This window comes from Lepisma saccharinum, chromosome 3 (genome assembly GCF_977018435.1).
Source record: "Lepisma saccharinum chromosome 3, izLepSacc3.1, whole genome shotgun sequence".
In the NCBI taxonomy this organism is placed as follows: domain Eukaryota; kingdom Metazoa; phylum Arthropoda; class Insecta; order Zygentoma; family Lepismatidae; genus Lepisma; species Lepisma saccharinum.
This window is the reverse complement of record NC_139231.1, coordinates 25,677,020-25,696,321: the sequence shown is the minus strand read 5'-3', so window position 1 is coordinate 25,696,321 and position 19,302 is coordinate 25,677,020. Positions and strand designations below refer to the sequence as shown.

The 19,302-nt window shown below is 36.6% G+C and overlaps 1 protein-coding gene across 4 annotated transcripts in view; it reads left to right on the top strand.

Moving 5' to 3' along the window:
- The window catches only part of LOC145984942 (bumetanide-sensitive sodium-(potassium)-chloride cotransporter-like), a 418,353-nt gene extending 399,827 nt beyond the window's left edge, over nt 1–18,526 (top strand). For all 4 annotated transcript variants that reach the window (XM_083118362.1, XM_083118360.1, XM_083118364.1 and 1 more), the window contains 4 exons: nt 4,225–4,339; nt 7,463–7,620; nt 9,800–9,914; nt 15,506–18,526. In XM_083118362.1, coding sequence (XP_082974488.1) covers nt 4,225–4,339; nt 7,463–7,620; nt 9,800–9,914; nt 15,506–15,641 — 524 coding nt within the window. In that variant the 3' untranslated portion in view covers nt 15,642–18,526. The remainder of the gene's footprint in view (nt 1–4,224; nt 4,340–7,462; nt 7,621–9,799; nt 9,915–15,505) is intronic.
- Nucleotides 18,527–19,302: the final 776 nt, after the last annotated feature.

Sequence of the window (19,302 nt, the reverse complement as noted above, 5' to 3'; positions counted from 1 at the left end):
CCCCTTCAAGATTGGCGCAGTTCTCATGTGCCCATCCTTTGCGGACTTGACACTGGACCCAGTCTTCATCCTCAAATGACACTGCACAGATGATGCAGTTGGTAACCAAAGCAGATGTTATGTTGATGTCTTCAATTTTAAGTTGTTTTCTTGCTTTTTCGTCACTGTTGTCTTCATGTTCATTTGCTTTACTTTCTTGAACTGTTGCTTGCTGAATTTCCTTCGTTTTCAATAATTTATGCTTTGGATTCTTAATCATACCTTTGCCACTTTGTTTGATGTCTTTTGTCTTCTTTTTCTCTTCTCTTTTAGCATTCTTCTCTTCGAAGAGTCTTCTTTTCTGTAGAAGCTGCGCTTTTTGAGGTGAAGATGTCAAAATTTCACTTTGTTCACTGCGACGTTCTCTTTCTTTGTACTTCACAATTGAAGTGCTTGGTAGTGGTGAAATTTGTTCTAAGATGCTTTGAGTCGGTGATGAGATGAACATTTGAGAAGTTGACAATGGAGGTTTTGGAGGAGATGATGCTTTTAAAAGTGGATGGTTCTTTAGTCTGATTGTCTGGTTTGCTTGAGGTTCCAGGTAAACTACAACTCGTAGAAATTCCTGATGTCGAAGGCAGGTTGTAAAGTTGATTCAAGGGTTCAGAAAAATTGCAAGCAGTGGATAGTTTAGAGAAAGCTGCTTCAATTGCTGCCTTCATATTGTCTTCGTCCCATTTTCCACGAATTTTGCCCATGGTTTACTGAAAACAAAACAAAAACACCTCTATTAGGGCTAAAATTAATATTTCATCAACCAACAAGCTGTCGAATACCACCCGATTTCACTTTGTCCAATACCACCCGAACAACACGCAACTTTGAATAGCCATTAAACAGAGAACAATGAAGCAAGCGATATTATACTGCTACAACATAACAACTACAATATAATATGTACGCTAGTAACAATAGAAACTAAATACACTTACTCTCAGACCAGTTGTAATACTCCAAATTTATTTTCGTGCACTGCACAACGTAACAAATACCAAAAAACTCGCAGCATGACACAAACTGCTTGGCATACACATCCAATATGGCAATGGCTCAAGTGTGACAAGTGACAAGTGCTGCCTCAAACGGCAAATGTCCTAAACTGCTCTTGTCCAATACCGTCACCTGTCCGATACCTCCCGACCTTCCCCTATAGTATGTGTTATATATTACCTTCTTGCATTTCATAGGTACACCCCTGTTCCATATTAATCTTCGAATCTTTGTCCTCTTCTGTTTACCTCCTCAACTATTCTTCCACTTCTCTCAATTTATGCTTCCTAGATATTTGAAGCTCTCCACTACCCTCATCTCTTCCATGTCCATTCTTATTCTTGGTTCATTTCTGGCTCTGTTTCTTGTTGTTATTGGCACCTTGCTCTTTTCTGCACTGAATTTCATTCCTGCTCTTCTGATTTCCTCATTCCAACTATCAAGCTGTCTCTGTACTTCTTCTTTCCTGTTTCCCCATATTACTAAATCATCAGCAAACAACAGGGCCTTCTTCATTTCCTCCTCTCCTATCTTCTTCCCCACCTCTTGCATCCATTGTAATTATGAAGAGCAATGGGGAAAGAGCACTTCCTTGTTTTAGTCCATTACTTATATTGAACCACTCTGTTCTTCCCATTGTGCTCTGCACTCTACACACTGTCTCTTCCTCGACTCTTTTCCCTCTTAGAGCCTTCCAAATCTTTGTTCTGTCCATGCTATCATATGCCTTTTCTATATCTAGGAATGCCATAATCAAATCATTTCCATACTCATAGTGCCTTTTGTGCATTTGCCTTATGGTGAATATCAGATCTTCTGTTCATCTGCCTCTTCTAAATCTATACTGTTCCTCTCTCATGTTCAGCTCTGTTACTTCCCTTATTCTTTTCTCTAATATTTTCTCATACACCTTTGCTGAGTAGGGCCTCCCTGATGGTGCAGTGGTAGCATCGTCACCTTGTAATCAAGGGGTCCCAGGTTCGATTCCTGGTGGAGGCACATGATGGTTCGGTTCCCACTTTGAAACTGTAGGTCCAGTCCCGATTAGTCTTACTGTGCATAATCAATCAATCAACCTTTGCTGAGTGGCACATTAGTGTTATTCCTCTATAGTTTTTACATTCCTTTCTGTCTTCCTTCTTGAATATGGGAACTATTAGTCCCTTTGTCCAATCTCTTGGCACTTCTCTCTCTTGCCACACTGTTTTCAATACTCTGTACAGCCACTGTACACCAATCACTCCTGCTCCTAATATAATTTCCACTGGCACTTCATCTACTCCAGATGCTCTGCCTCTCTTCGTTCTCTTCAGTGCTTCCGCCACTTCTTTCCATGTGAGATTAATTTTTTTGCTTCCTGTTTTCTTTTTCCTTCACTTCTTCACATTCGGTTCCTTTTTTCACATTCAGCAGTTTCTCGAAATGATTTCTCCACACTCTCCTTATTCCTTCATCCTCTTCTATAACGTTACCTCTTTCATCCCTTAGCTTACAGCTGTCTCCTCTCTCTCTTCTCCTTTCTCTCACTAATCCATACAATACTTTCTTGTTCCCATCTACATCTTCTTCTAGCACTTTGCCCCATTCTTCCACCCACTTTCTTCTTTCCTCCTTTACTACTGTTCTTGCCTCTTTCTTCTTTTACACATACTCTTTTCGTGCATTTTGTGATTTAAATTTAAACCATTTCCTAAATGCATCATTTTTGTTTTTCACTGCCTCTCTAGTTCTTTCATTCCACCATGGTGTTTCTTTCTTCTTTCATTTCATGCTTGGCCGCGGTGGCTCAGTCGGTAACGTGTCTGACTACCATGCTAAAGGTCCCGGGTTCGATCCCCGGCCAGTTCAAATCCGGCACCCACCCAGCGTCGAATAACATGGGTAAAGGTGGTCAGGGGCGTGGTGCTGATAACATCACCCCCACTCACGACCGGATCAAGAAAGTGTGGGGCGTTACCCCCACACCCCCTATATGCCTTCATGGCTTGGTGCTATGCACAGGGGAACACTTTACCTTTTTTTACTTTTTCATGCTTGTCCTTCCACATACCTTTTTGGCTGCCTTTACTAATTCTGTTTTAAATCTTATCCATTATGTTTCTACTCCTTTTCGTTCATCTCTTGGCACTTTAGTTTGCAATATTTCTTGATATTTCTCTTTTATCATCTTATCCTTCAATTTCCACATTCTTATCCTTCTTTCTTTTTCCTCCCTTCTATCTTTTATATTATATTATCAATCAAAATAAATACTAAATAAAGTAAATCATACTATCTTAAGTTACTTTCATTTTGTCTATTTTTGTTGTTGTTTTCATTATTGGTTTTAGTATAAAATGGCCACTATGATATATTATCAGATATATTATCTGAAATTTTAAATAAATAAATGTTAAATGTCAGAATTGCAGTATTAGGCTAATTGGGACAGGACCTACATTTTAAGTGGGGTCCAAACCACTATGTGCATCCACTGGGTATTGAACCCAGGACCTCTTGATGAGAGGGGGGTAAAATAATCTCTAGAAAGAGAGAGAGAGAGTGAGAGAAATAAAAAAACTTGAGAGAAGGTAGAAAGAGAATAAAGGATGATGGAAATGCATGAGAAAAGGTAGAAAAAGAAATAATCTTTTAGATACAGAGTAAGGAAAAGAAATACATGAAGTAAGGCAAAATCCTAGATAAATAAAGACAGGAAACAAAAAGAGGGAAAAGGAATACAATGTAAGAACGAAATTAATAATATGTTGTCAATTCTGTCACATTTCAGGGAGTCTTGTGACCCCCATAGCCCTTCATGTGAGTGTCCATGCTTAGAATCTGTGAAAATGAAGATACATTTAACTGGAAACTAATCTTCATGGCTAGAACCTACCAAATGACTTTTCACTGTGTGAAGCATTGTGTACACAGAATCACAACACCATGTTACTTATTTTCAATTAACTGCTTGTTCTCCAGAGAGGATTGAACCCAGGACCACTCTACCAAAGGTAGAAGTTCCATTGTAATTATTAACTGTAATTTAAAAAAATGGAAGGAAATATAGACATAACAGTAAATGAAAACTGTGGAACTTTACCTTGATTTCGTTATAAATTAATATATTTGGCCTGGAAGAGGTTTTTTTTAAAATTATTTGTTTGATGATTTTCAAGCTGAAAATCTTCTAATCTGTTATTTTTGTTTATGTAGGTCTTACAATGTTGCTGCCTTATATTTTGAGTACACGATCCCAATTTGCTGGCTGCAAGTTGCGTGTGTTCTCTCTTGCAAATAAGAAGAATGAGTTGGAGAGGGACCAAAGGAAGTGAGTTTGAGATTTTTTTTTAGTTTAAAAATTATTATGGTAGAAAACTTATTTTATCCAATGTTTTAATGCCCATGATACAAAGCCATTGTTTCTTTAACCTCTGGTGAGGTTAGGTAAACATATGTGAAGATATACGAAGTCTATCCAAAAAGATACCAAACTTTTTAAAAAATTAATTAATTTACTTGTTATACAGTTTAATCAGATTTATCCCTTTGAAAGTATTGGGTTGGTGCGAATGAAATGTCCCCTTTGACATCTCGTGGGAAACTCACCTCAACAACACAACACAGGGATTGACTGAGGTCACAGGTCTAACGTCATAAACTCTCTATACGTCCAGCAAACAGGCTGTAGCACCCAGACAGTCAGGAGGCAGTGTGTTGCTGAACAGGGTCATTTGAAAGTGCACCATGGAGAACACACAATTACGAGTGATTTGTCTTTATGAATTCAAACTGGGACATTCTGCTCAGCAAACCGCCAAAAACACTAACAGTGAATTTGGCCAGGAATGGTAAATGAACGCACCATTCGCCGCTGGTTTGTCAAATTTCGTTCCGGTGACACAGTATTGCAAAATGAACCCAGTGGCCATCGACCAACATCATGTTCAGATGAGCTCCTCAGGAACCACGTGGAAGCGGACCCTCGGAAAAATTCTCGTGCCATTGCAGACGAGTTAGGCATACACCATACTACTCTCGTTTGGCGGCTCCGTGCGATCAGTAAAGTGAAAAAGTTGGACTCATGGGTACCACATGATTTGACACCGGTCAACAAGACTCGCCGTCTGGAGGTGTGCAGTTCTCTGAGTGTAAGGAATAACTGGGATGGTTTCCTGCATCGGATGTCACTTCAGATGAAAAATGGATCTGCTATGACAATCATAAACGATCAGGACAATGGTTGGATCGTGATCAACGTCCAGGGCGGTTTCCAAAACCACCTCTCCACCCACGGAAGGTGTTGTTGCTGATATGGTGGTCTATGGTGGGTGTGATCCATCATGTCTTTCTCAGGCGAGGTGAAATCATCACTGCAACTTGTTACAGTGCTGAACTCCATGAAATGCACCACAAACTTCTCCACAAGCATCCAGCAATGGTCCACAGACATGGTGTCCTCGTGTTGCATGACAATGCTCGCCCACATGTCGCATAAAGGACGGTGCAGGCTCTCCATGAGTTGCAATATGAAACCCTTTCTCATCCAGCATATTCTCCAGACCTCTCTTCCATTGACTACCATCACTTCCGGCATCTCGATCACTTCCTGACAGGGAAGACCTTCGCTGATGATCGGGCGGTGAAACATGCCATTGAGGACATCTTTGCATCGCAGACTCCAGACTTCTTTTGCCATAGAATCCAATTATTGGCTGAGCGATGACAAAAGTGTGTGGCTGCAGACGGCGACTATTTTGATTAACCAGGTATTGTAGTTTTGATTTTTTTGGCCTTCGGCAATGACGCACCTGGGCCGGACATTTCATTCGCACCAACCCAATAGTTGCCTCCGCTGTTTGTGGAATAGCCTTCAGGTCCCATAGCGAATTTTCTTTCATCTCTTTATTTTTGGACAGACATTGTACACAAGGTCCATACACAAGGGTGCCCCCTGAGATTTCTGGAAAGAGTTAATGAAATTGGAATGGTGAAGTTGTAGTGATATTTTGTAACAAAAAATATTGTTTTCTGTGACTTACAGGAAGTAAGTTACAGCAACTATTATTATTTTTTTTAAGTAGGGTTACATTTAAGCTTACAGTCTATTTTACACTTTTTATCTATCCTACATGAATTAATATGTTAAATATCCAGTTATGCAAATTCTATATAAATACACAATACATGGATTTTTTTTAAAAAAAACACTACTACTAGTAGTAGTTATAATAATAATAATAATAATAATAATAATAATAAAGTTTCTATAACTGCCCTCCCCAAGAAAAATCCTGTGGGCACCCTTGTCCATACATATCTATGCTACTTTTTTCATATTTCTACTGTAATGTAGCATGAGCTTTTTATCATTTCATCAAAGAATGTTACCACTTGCAACTCCATATGGAATCATATTTTTGTGGATTGGAAGAAATGCCACGGCTGATAGGTCACAGGCGTTTATTGTTTACTGGTACTTTCATGAGTACAAACTAGTCTATTCCAGTCGTCTGACTAGTGCTGTCTGTGCAAGCATGACCAGTGACTGAGGGTACAGTACCATCACGTGTGAAGTTTGCTGTTGTCATTTGATTCCTTGCAGGTGAAATTCATCAGAGAATGCAAATGTGTCAAAACTTCTGACACCATTCCTAAACAGAGACAGCTGAATCTATTCATTTCACACACATTCATGACAAGGTATTTAGGGGAAAAAGCTACATTCTTCTAAGACAAGGCAAAGCCTCATACTGCAAGAAAAGATATATTCATTATCATGGGAGGCTCTATCTCATCCAGCATGTTTACTCGACATTTCTCGAAAAGCCCACCTTTTCAGCTAACATTGTACAGTGACAAACACTTCTCAGTTATAGCGAAACCATTGATCATCAATGGTGTAGTTACAAGCCAGAAGTGTACAACCTGTACAACAAGTAAGCAATTCCAAAATAAAGAAGAGAATGTAACAGAAGTGGCTGCTTTCACCTCTCTAAATCACAAAGAATTTTCATAGAAGAGGAATTTACAAACTTGTGTCATGATGGAAGAATTGAAGAATGTGGTGATTATTTGAATAAACCTTCTTATGGATCTTGAATTTTGATTGCAAATAAAAGCTGCACAAATTCTTTTAGTTACTTAATAGTGGTAGTAGTAGGAGGAGGAGTAGCAATGATGATGATGATGATGATGATAACAGTATTTTAAGAAATATTTTGATCTTTTTGAGATGAGCAGGCCTCTTACACTGAGAAAGTTTTTAGTCTCGTTACCTTCTTAATGTGTTGTGTTTTACAACTTTGCACTTTACACCCCTTTTTTTAACTTTAAGGTAAGGATTTTTCCTCGTATACTTTGAAGGGTACAAAATGGGAGTATGTGCAGATGCACCCAAAAATTTTAACTCGTTCATTTGTTCATTCTCACCTTCTTTACTCCTCTCTTATAGCATGGCTGCTCTGTTGTCCAAGTTCCGTATTGACTACAGTGATGTAATTGTAATCCCAGACATTACAAAGAAAGCACAAGAAGGAACCAAACGAGAGTTTGAAGCCCTCATCGAGCCTTTCAGGATACGAGACGGTGAAGGAGAACAGGATGTTAATGGTAAGACAAAGTGATCTATGAATGTATTATTGGACAGTAATTACAGTCAAGTCATGATGAAACTTTGTCACCACTATATTCTCACGTCTGTTTCTTTTTATAATTTGCTTCCTGTGCTATATCCTAATGTTGTCAAGTTGTATCGTTTGTTGGATAGTGTATTCTCTCAGCTTAAATGGCATTCTGATAATTCAAATAGTAAAAAAAAATAATTACATTTTACACCTATCTTTACAGCAACGGTTCCCAAAATTTTTGAATAAATGTGATGATCCAGTACCCAACATTTAAACAAAGTACTCAAATTCGATGTGGTGTTATTTTTTTACTTGTTTACTTTGCCTGTAATTATCATCAGTTCTTAATTTACCCAGTACTGTATGATATTGCAATGACATACAGCATTCCGGGCCAAGTATGTGACATTTTCGGCTACCAATGAGGCTTGTACCAGTGTACAGCCTGAACGGTGCATGCTACATTGAAAATTCAAGTACTTTAGATTGAAATTCACCCATTTCGAACAACTTTCTCTTCTTTCCATTTTTTGCTATATGCATTAACTAGGAAGTTGCCTATAGGATCGGACTTTTGAATCACCTTTTATTTCTAAAATCTGGGAATTCAAATATCAGCTTAATGTACATTAATTCAAACAATATTGTGTTTATATTTAATTTCAATTTCTTTTATACTTTTACTTCTGAATTATAGTAATTTGTCTATCAAAATATGTTATCATGCATTACCTAACCTACCCTAACCTAACATAACTCGAGATCCCATTGGCATCCGATTTTAAAATTTTGTACAGTTATTGAGTAATAGTATAATAGTGTATATAATATATAATTTTTTTAAAAAAATTAAAAGACCCGTCTTTTGAAAAAAATGGCTACCAAAATTTTGATCACACCACCTTCAAATGTTTTTACCTGGCATAGGCATATAATCTGTTGTGTGAAAGAGCCCTTTTAGAGTTTTTCAACGTTGTCTGAATTACTTCTATAGGTGTACTGAATGTTGGGAAATTGCAATTTAAAGTAAAAAAAAAAAGTTTAAAAAATAGTCAAAATCAAACATTTTTAGCCACTGTAATTTCGGAAATACAAAAGATACACCCGCCGCAAAATGACTTTGGACCTCCTGTGAAATCTGCCGTAGTAGACGGTCTATCACTTTGTAGCCTTGTATCTAGTGTTGTTTTGTTTCCAACATGGAATTGTTTCTTCATGAACATATCTGGCAACAGTGTATTATTGCTGATAAGCGAGTTCATTTCATTTTGTATTGTTAGTTGACACAGGAAGGGTGACTTTCTGCTGTAGTGTGTGTGATAAATTGCTGTGTTTTCGTGTGGTGAACTTTGTGTTGGATATTTTCCTACTGTATTGACTACTGTATAGGTGTATTTGTGATATGCCGGGAAAGTACTGTAGTAGTGTGGAAACATTATTGCATCGCAAACTGAAAACGTCCCGATAAGGACGACATGTAAACAAACAGATTGTGCAAAATCAACCATAATGAAGGTACTGGCAGCCGCCAGAGGACTGCCTCCGACTGTCATTCCAAAGCACAAATTCGGTGGTGGGAGGCAAAGAAAAACCCTCGACTGACAGAGTGAGAACTTAAAGAAGTGCACCCAAGTCTGCTGGAAAACGTAAGCGAGGTCCGAAGTCATTTTGCGGCGGGTGTATGTATCTGCTGCAACTTTGCATATATTCTTACCTCAGGTGGCCCTTTCAGTGTGCCAAATTTGAAATAAATCAATATATGTGAGGTTGAAGTTGCAAAAAAGTAACTCTGTTAAAGTTACAGTTAATTACTTTTAAAAGCTAGTTAGAATTCCTCAAAACAAGTAACCAATTTCAAACATTGATATACATTACACATGCACCCACACGCTATCAAACTCGTACTTACAGAATTATATTATGTTGAAAAAATAAAGAAATTTGAGAATTCACATTGATGTGAGTATCCCTTATGTATGGCTTTCAGTCCAGTGGTTATTATGAATGGAACACATCTACTGAAGACAGGAAATGAAAACCTGCCACAAATCAGTGCAAAACTTTCTGTAATTTCTAAGTAATTAATAACCATGTCTTCAAATGTGAATTTTCTCCTTAAGTTTTTTTCTGCATTAAATAACATTTTTTGTTTAATTTTTCAGAGGAAATAACAATTTCAGATGCCGAACTTTTGGCTCTGAAAGAGAAGACAAATCGACACATGAGACTCCGGGAATTGCTTCTGGAGCATTCTGCTGAAGCCACTTTCATTGTGATGTATGTTTTTCGATCATTTCTTCTTTATCTTTGTAAATCTGTTGATAGTCTTGTTGCAAAGTATCATAAACAACATTGAATATAGTTCATAATACCTTTCTTATAACATAGGTTATAAATGGGACTAAACATTATAAAGAGTGCATCCTGCAATGATTGAGTGGCAGAATGACAGGCAGCTGTATTGATTGAGTTGCAGAAAGGAGCCTGCAGTTAGGTGTTAATGAATCTGATAATATATACCCGTAATGTCTGGCTGCCATGTACAGTTCTGCCATCCTGGTACACAACCTCTGCTGGATTTAATCTTGTTTTTAACCCATCAAACTTTTACCTATATGTCTCTATCTTGAGGGCTCAAACTTGAAATTTTCAAAATATCACACAGGGTATTCAAACGAAATGAACCAACGTAAGGAAACTGTGCTACACTGTGCTCAAAGTATTTTTTTCTGAACCATAGTATATTTATATGGAATGTATTCAATATTATTGTTCATCATAATTTGTGCATTTAAGATGATACTAGTATATTGCCATGATGAAAATTTATGAAATTTATGGAATTAAACTGAGCGTTTGTGGGAAATTTATTGGGATTGAGCATTAATTCACCTACCTTAGTACTGTAATGGGCCCCCGCATAGCCAAACAGAGAGTGCTCTTGCCTTTGTACAAGTGGTCCAAGGTTTAATTCCCAGTGGGAGACCCATGATTATGGTGTTGTCCAGCATCGCAAGCATAACTGGGGTACTACTTGAAAAGAAGAAGTAGTGGGCTCCGATTTTGAAAGGCATAAAATAGCTGCGATGGGTCTCCATGCACTGACCACAGGTCCAGTGACAGCACCAGCCTGAAATAAGTAAAGGGGGGGGGGGCTACAGATTTCGGAGTCAAATTCTTGGGGGTAACTAATACTGACAAAAAGGTATTTACTTAATACTTTATTATGGTATAATTTTACCGGTGACATATTTTACAGTCAGAACCAAAGATAAATCACTGTGATGTTGCATTTTGTTCCATTATATAGAAAATAACTTTTAGGTACAAATCTTTTATATCACATAAAATGCAACAATTATATTGTTTTCTTTTCCTAATTCGTTATTTAATGGAATAATATCACAGACGTGCTATTCTTATAAACCGAACACTATAAAATACACCATAAAAACTACACTCATTATCAGCTCGATGCATATACGAATAAATACTACACGTAACACTATTTCTAGGTTGTGAGTACTTATTACACTGATAGGCATGAAAATCCTCCCACGAGGATGAAAGGGTGTACCTTATAGATTTCGAGTCGCTGATTACGAATATCGCATTGAAAAAGTTCCAGCACGTAAGGTCTTTTTTTAGGGGGCATTTTCCATAAAAAATTACCGAAAAATTGTATTTTTGTAATGAAATTGTATTTTTTATGCTTGGAATGCATAATTGTGTATTTTTACCTCAATCCAAGAATTGTTACTATATCCTAGGAACATTCTTTCCCCTGCCCCCACAACCCCCCCCCCCCCCGAAATAGAAGAAAATTCCAAATACACCCCACCCACTCCAAAAAAACAGTGAATTCTGCCACAACACACATTTTTTTGAGAATTCCAGATAAATGTCAAAACAAAAATGTGAATAATATTGCATTTTAACATTACTACTGGAAGAAATATTTTCACGATGTCCCATGAGCCATAAGTGACTGGCTCTAAAATGAATGGTATCTTACAATTTTTAACTATGTGTGACAGGCTTATTTGTTTACATTGGAGTTCAACGTTTTATTTTCGTTACACTCTTCCTGCACTGTCACCTCGGCTTCCTTCAAGGTAAAAGGATTCGTAATCAACTTGTGGTCATTCGTTGGCACCCCCTTGTCTAGACGACAAACAGGATGTGGCTGGAAAAAGGTGCCAAGACATCCACCTCATTGTCCCATGAAGCAGATATTTTACTTCCGAGGTGATCGTGGTGTAAGAGAATCGCGTTACTCTGTGTCTGTTTATATCTTTAAGGAAAAATATTTCTGCGTGAAATATTGACATTTGTGTTAAACCAACATGCCACGAACTTGCAAAAACTCGGTAGATTCATTCTGCTACATATGTGGGGAAGTGGTCTTCAAGGAGCAAAGTAGGGCATTGTCACCGTTCCTAAAGACAGCGTACCACCTGTACTTTGGGTGTAAAGTCGGCGACCAGGATCGCGATTGGGCTCCCAAACAAAGTTGTAACTCGTGTGTGCGTTCTCTAAAAGGACGGTTGAAAGGTACACATAAATCGATACCATTCGCCGTACCTATGGTTTGGCGCGAGCCCCGGGATCATGTTGCAGACTGTTACTTCTGCCTGACCAATATTACAGGTTTCTGAAAAGGCACGAAGCATAAAATACAGTATCCTGACTTGGATTCCGTGAGGAGACCTGTCCCACATGATGATGTTCTGCCTGTACCCGTACCACCAGACTCACACTGAGCAGTGTTTCATCCGACGAAGAACCTGCAACTTGTCAGGATGTTGCACAATCTTTGAGTATGCATTCCGATCCCAATTACGCCCCAGTGTCTGACACTAAGGAACCACATGTGATAAGTCAGGAAGAACTGAATGATCTGATCAGAGACTTAAACCTTCCGAAGACCAAGGCCCTGTTGCTTGCATCACGACTTCAACAATGGAATCTACTTGACCGAGATGTGAATATATATCGATGTACAGAAAAAGAGAGGTGAGCCTAGTTCCTAATTTTACAAAGGATGTTGATTTGGTGTATTGCAGTGACATTCCGTCGCTTATGGAACAACTGAAATTTGACTACATCACTGAAGAATTATCTCGGAAATCATAAGTCACCTAATTACAAAGACATTGTGGGCAGGTTAATTACTTCATTTCGTACCATTTGATTTAATATGCCCCTCAAGTTACATTTCCTGCATTGTCACTTGGACTTCTTCCCTCAACAGTACAGCTTGGGTGAGGTCTCCGATGGACACGGTGAAAGGTTTCATCAACAAATAGCTACCATGGAGAGGCGCTACAGTGGGAAATGGAGTGTGAATATGTTGGCCGACTTCTGTTGGAATGCGACACGCGAGACACCCTGTACAAATTACAAGAGGAGCAGGAACACCAATTGACATGCAAATGTTGAACTTTTACTCTTTATGTAGTTGTATCTGCTTGTTTTATATTGAAATTCTGATGATAGCATGCAATTTTATATGGGGGGAGAATAGCACCTTTGCGTGGTAATTGAAACCCGCCCCCACCCCCTCCCTCAAAACTGGTACGTCTTGGAGAAAAACGGGTTGCGGATTCGAACTCAGGAGCTCGAAATCTATAAGAATCACCTAATTTGGTTCATGGGAGCGACAAAAAGTTTAATTTTGCCGAACAGTGTTATTTTCCTGTAGTTTACGGTTATTACAAGCATAAGAAAACAGTTTTTCGTTGTGACGTTTCAGGAGAACACACTAAAGATACAGTTATAACAATGGTTAGCAATTTTTTAAACAAAAAGAATCCGTTATATAATGGATGTTGTCGATGTTACATTGTTGTAATATAGCAACTTCACTGTGAAAAGAAGCAGTCTGTTTTATTTTTATTTCAGATAAAAAATATATATATTTGATCACATTATTTTTTATTTAAAATTATGAATCCTAAATATCATCAGGTGAACAACTTATATTATAAATTCCTGTGGTTTCCACATCTGGTAGAGAGTTTCTCATTTTGAATTCATTAAATGTACATTCCAAACTTCTTGGTGATCTCTTTGGGGTAATAGATGTATTATGGCTACATGGAAACAGCACACTGACACCTCCACCCGCAGGCGATGGGAAAGGGCCTACATTTCAGGAATGCATGCCACCATACCCCCCAGACTCAACCTAGCCACCCAATAAGTATTCTTCCATTCCCCCCAACCACAACCTACCCACCATCCATCCCGCAGTAAACACTGGTGAAAGGGTCTTTTCGCAAAACCTGTGTTCTATCACTTGTTTTTGGCACCACTGTGCTGACGAACACTGGCATCAATTCTGTACCTCTACGCTTTTGTACTCCATACTTTCTACCTACTGTGACAATGAGGCCAGGACCTCGAAATATCAAAACTTTTCTTCAATCGTGGTAAGTGGTAGGAGACTAAAGTGTTTAGCCTCCTACGCCATTTTTGTATTTAAAAAGGTGTAATGCATAGAATTCATCATAAGTAGAGGCCTTGATTTTTCAGTGTTCTTTTTTGCCAAAATAAGTGTTATTTGTACCAAAATTTGCATTTTTATTTCAGCACACTTCTCTGCAAAATATACCTACAATTATACCTTCTTCTTTTATATACCTTCTGCTTTTAAACTAGTATTTCAATTTTTAGGTCACATGGCCTATGGCTGTTCGTGACACTTTCATGCATTGGAAACTATTTTTGAGGAAGTTATTTTTACATTACTTCTTGTGCAACAAATAACAATGTTATGGCTCCCATGTGACAGTATATATGCACTGAACTCCACCAAAACCACGCCACTTCACTCTGTGATTCAAAACGTTTCTCACAGAAGAAATATGTAATGTGTTTTGCATGACGGTAGGTGTGCACTAGATTACTCACCAGAACCCCGTCACTTTGCTGTGATGCAAAACGTTCCGATAGAAGGTGCAAAATCATGGGAAACCTCTATTTACACCTGGCTTAATGCAGATGTCAGAATTATTCCATGTATAAAGAGTACCATAGTTGTTGTTTTTTTTGGGGGGGGTAAATTTTTTGGAAAAGTGCATATTATACACATGTAAATATGCTACATTGTATTTTTTTAAGCCTAAAACACAAGGAATGTTACATTTCGTGGTATTTTTAATTTTTTAAGGAGGAAAAGTGTTTAAATTCACGAGAAAGGACAGAATTTTAGCATTTTATGCCAACATAAACACTTTATTTTTCAGAGTAATCGTGTTTAAGAGAAATCAACATCCCTACCAATACAGCAATAAGTTTAATCCACTATAAGTTTTCTAACAACTAACTTTTGAAAACATACAAGCAAAATATCACTGGATTTGTATAAAGTAAAATGTAGGGATGGGACCGATTAATCGGTACTCTATCGGTATCGGCAGATATAGGCATATTGGTGTATTGGTTTATCGGTAAAATTACCGATTATTTTACCGATCCGATATATCGAAAAATATCTTATAATTTAGTGCAAAATTCTGCCATTTTATTGTAATTTTTATGGATAATCTCCATGCCCTACTTTCTGAAAAAGTAAATGTCTAAATATTCAACTTCTTTTGCATTGCAATCAGCTCAAAACCCACATTTATTACGGAGATCAATGAAAATTTCAGGGTCTTCAAGGACCATTTCTAATTTTATATCGGATCGGTAGAATATCGGTTATCGGTATCGGTAAATTTTATATCGGTACTGTATCGGTATCGGCCAAAATTTCATATCAGCCCATCCCTAGTAAAATGTAATGTAAGGTATATCTTAAATTATTATGTATTATTATTATTGTAAATATTATTAATATGCATCTTTTGCTTATTCATAAGGACTCTACCAATGCCAAGAAAGGGAACTGTTTCTGCACCATTATATATGGCTTGGTTGGAAACTTTGACCAAGGGAATGCCACCATTCTTGATTGTCAGAGGCAACCAGACATCAGTTCTAACCTTCTACTCTTAGAGCTTATTGTTATAAAGTTAACCCATCTTTGTGGTACTGGAGAACACTCAAATTCTAACAGACTTAAAGTTATAACTGGAAAGATGAAGCAATAACTATTTTTCTTACAAGAATATTCTGTGCTTATCTCTGTGTAGAAGTAAGAGTGCGGATAATGTTTGTTAGATCCATCATAATTAGAAATGCATTCTAATAGAGTTGGATTGTTGCATTCAACCAGTGAATTGTTGCAGGAACAACAATTAGAAAAATAATGCATTTACACCAGTAAATCATTCCTGAAAAAGAATATAAATCATTTCATTCCAATATAAGCATGAGTGTTGCTTAAAGTATTTTTTAGTGTAAATGTTATTTTTACATGCTTCCATGAGGTAATTTTTGCTCAAAGGAGTTAGAAACACTTCCATGCCATGTCATGGCAAAAATTATTGTTGATTGTTAAATAAATTTGATTAATCTCATTAATGAAATTGATCTAGTGGAATGCTCATGGTTTGTTAATTGAAACAAACATTTTATATGATTTGTGGGTTTTATGATGTGTGGTGAAGAAACTGCTTAAAATTTGGTACCGGCAGGTTCCATATGTAGTCATTTACATTATAATAATTTACATTACAGTAAGAAAAGTTTACATTAACAATATCTTATTTAATAGTCTAGTCTTTACAATGAATCCTTTTGTTAACTTTGCAAAAATAGTGCAAATAATAGTCTCGATAGTCTCGCTTTTTGTAGAGTAATTTGCCAACATTTAAGATTGTAAAACTTTCTTTATTGCCTTTTTAGCCTAAAACAATTTTCCATTCAAAATGAAACTTTTGGGAAATTGACACAATATGCATTATATATTATTTTCCCAAAATATCTCTTATTGGTAGTAAAATATAATGTACAAGCACACATTTTCACCCCCAAAAAAAGTTTCTGATAATAAAATGTATTTATATTGTAAGATAGAAAATATCTTTAAGAAATTGTTAAAATGAAAGACATTTTTAATACAGAGCGTGTCCACTGAGAAAAAGACTGCCAAAAGTTCAGATTTGAACATATCGGTTTTGTATGTCATATGTATGTTGTATATCATGCACTTTTATTTTGGCATCCATTGCATGGTTTTTCACTCATATCGTGATCCATATATTCATGTTAACCCATCACATTTCGTGATAGGAATTTCAGAATAGGTGCTTGCAAATTAGGTGTTTGGATCATACACTGATATTATCAGCATGTTATGGTACCTTTTGTCAGAATCTTTATTGAAAATAGTTTTTATTTATGCTGACTAGGGTTTTACTATGAAAAGAAGATACTGCTACCTTATGCCATCTCCGCAAACATAAAATGTGCCACATGGTGATGGCTTGTGTAGTATTTTATGTTTCAGTTACGGTCTATGTGTACTTTTTAAAATGTATCCAAAGGTAGACACTTTTTTTTTAAAAAAAAAATACAATATATTGTTTTTAATCTTTATATCTGTGCACAATCATATGCACAAGATTGATTTTTTTTGTTTAGGACCATATGCAGCTTCTTTAATGATATTATAAATAGATCAGTCAACAGAGAATTTAATATTTTGTATACTTTTTAAAATATGAATTATATATTATATATATATATCTATATACTGTGCAAGAATAAAGCTTTCCAAAATCGCCTAATGCACAAGAAATCATAGTATTTCCAGCTTTATAAAAAAATAAGCCTATTTTATAGGAACTTAGAATTGTTACCTGTATCCCTTATTCATTTCAAACCACTTGAAGTAATATTATTTCTTTCAAAAAGTAACATTACTTCTTTTTTGTGAACTGCTGCAAATTATGCCTCTAAAAATTGGAATTTCTGTAGAGTCTTATTTAGTTACTTGTTTGTGAAACCACCTCAGTTAGTGATTGCAATTAATGAACTGCAAAAAAATGCACCTAATAGTTCAGTTTGTAATTGCACTACAAAATGGTTTAATAGTTATAAAACAATCACAAACGCATTGTGTGTTGAATCAGCGCAAAATATAACAATTGTTACATATTTTAGAGTCCATATTCATGCAGAAAAGGGTATAGTTTTCAAAGCAGAAATAGTGGGTACAATAAACTGATTTCTTTCATGTTTAATATTGATATGAACAGGGTAAATGGAAAAATTGACAAATTTTGCAGTTAACATAAACAGTTTGTAGGCATCAAGTTAGTGATGTATCATCAGTGTGCTGTTAAACCTATACTGTAAATAATTTTAAAATATGGTATTTATTAGAATGAGATGATATTAATCGGTACATTAATACTTCACTTTTTATTTAATAGCATAATACGGAGACTCAATCCAGAGAAGAGTGCCTGTATACATAATTATTGTAGTAACTCGTAGTACATTAATGATTTAAATGTGAAAAATCATAGTACATGTTTTGCGGATATGCAATTATTGTATTATGTTCTAAAAGTATGCAATGGCAGTATTCTAAATCCATTTGTATAGAAATACATTGTTAGTTGTTTTTTCTTCTCATGGTAGATTATGTTAATTTTACTAATGCATTTGTCTTCAATGTATTATTCCCAGTGTTTCTTCACTATTTACTTGTATCATTTCTGTTTCATACTCCATCATTTTGATATTATAATCATTATCACTATCAGATTATCATAATATGGAAATATGGTTTTAAATGGTTTTGTACCAATGTTTCCCACCAAAATCCCTACCGATACTCCTTGAGATATCATAGTGCCTATATTCTTGAAAGTACTTGTAAATAGATCACATGTGCTTCCAAACACTGTTGTTGAATGTAAGAGCTCCATTCATTATTTAGGTAGTTCATATTGTAAATTCGTATACGATTAAAACAATTTTAAAGGAAAGTTGTTTGTTTTTCCATCAATTGGCCTAAACATTCCCGACATCCTTGAATGTTTTCATAACCATTGTAGGTAATGTGAAAAATAATAAAATAATAATAATTAAAAAGTAATACGAGGCATCCCAAAAGTAAGTTTACAAGGCCTATTTGTCAATAATCATATTTTATTTGGACGATGGTGTGGTACATGCAACACTTTATTTTTCAACATAGTCACCGTAACGATTAAGGCATTTGTCTAATAGTGAGAAGAGTTTGTCGATGCCACGTTCGTAAAATGTGGTGTCCTGCCTGTTCAGCCAGCATTGCACCGCTGTTTTCACATCTTCGTCACTTTGGAATCTGTGCCCTCGAAGATGTTCTTTCAAGCCCGGGAAGAGATGATAATCACTGGGTGCTAGAACAGGACTGTATGGTGGATGTTGCACACACCCCCACCAAAAATGTTGCAACAGTTCTTGAGTGGCATTGGCAGCGTGTGGTCGAGCATTATCGTGCAGGAGTAGCACACCTTTTGACAGGAGTCCAGGATGTAGCCCAGTGATTATCATCTCTTCCCGACCTTGAAAGAACGTCTTGGAGAGCACAGATTCCAAAGTGACAAAGATGTGAAAATAGAGGTGCAATGCTGGCTGAACAGGCAGGACACCATATTTTACGAACATGGCATCGACAAACTCGTCCCACGATTAGACAAATGCCTTAATCATTACGGTGACTATGTTGAAAACTAAAGTGTTGCATGTACCACACCATGTGCATTGGTTCATCGTCCAA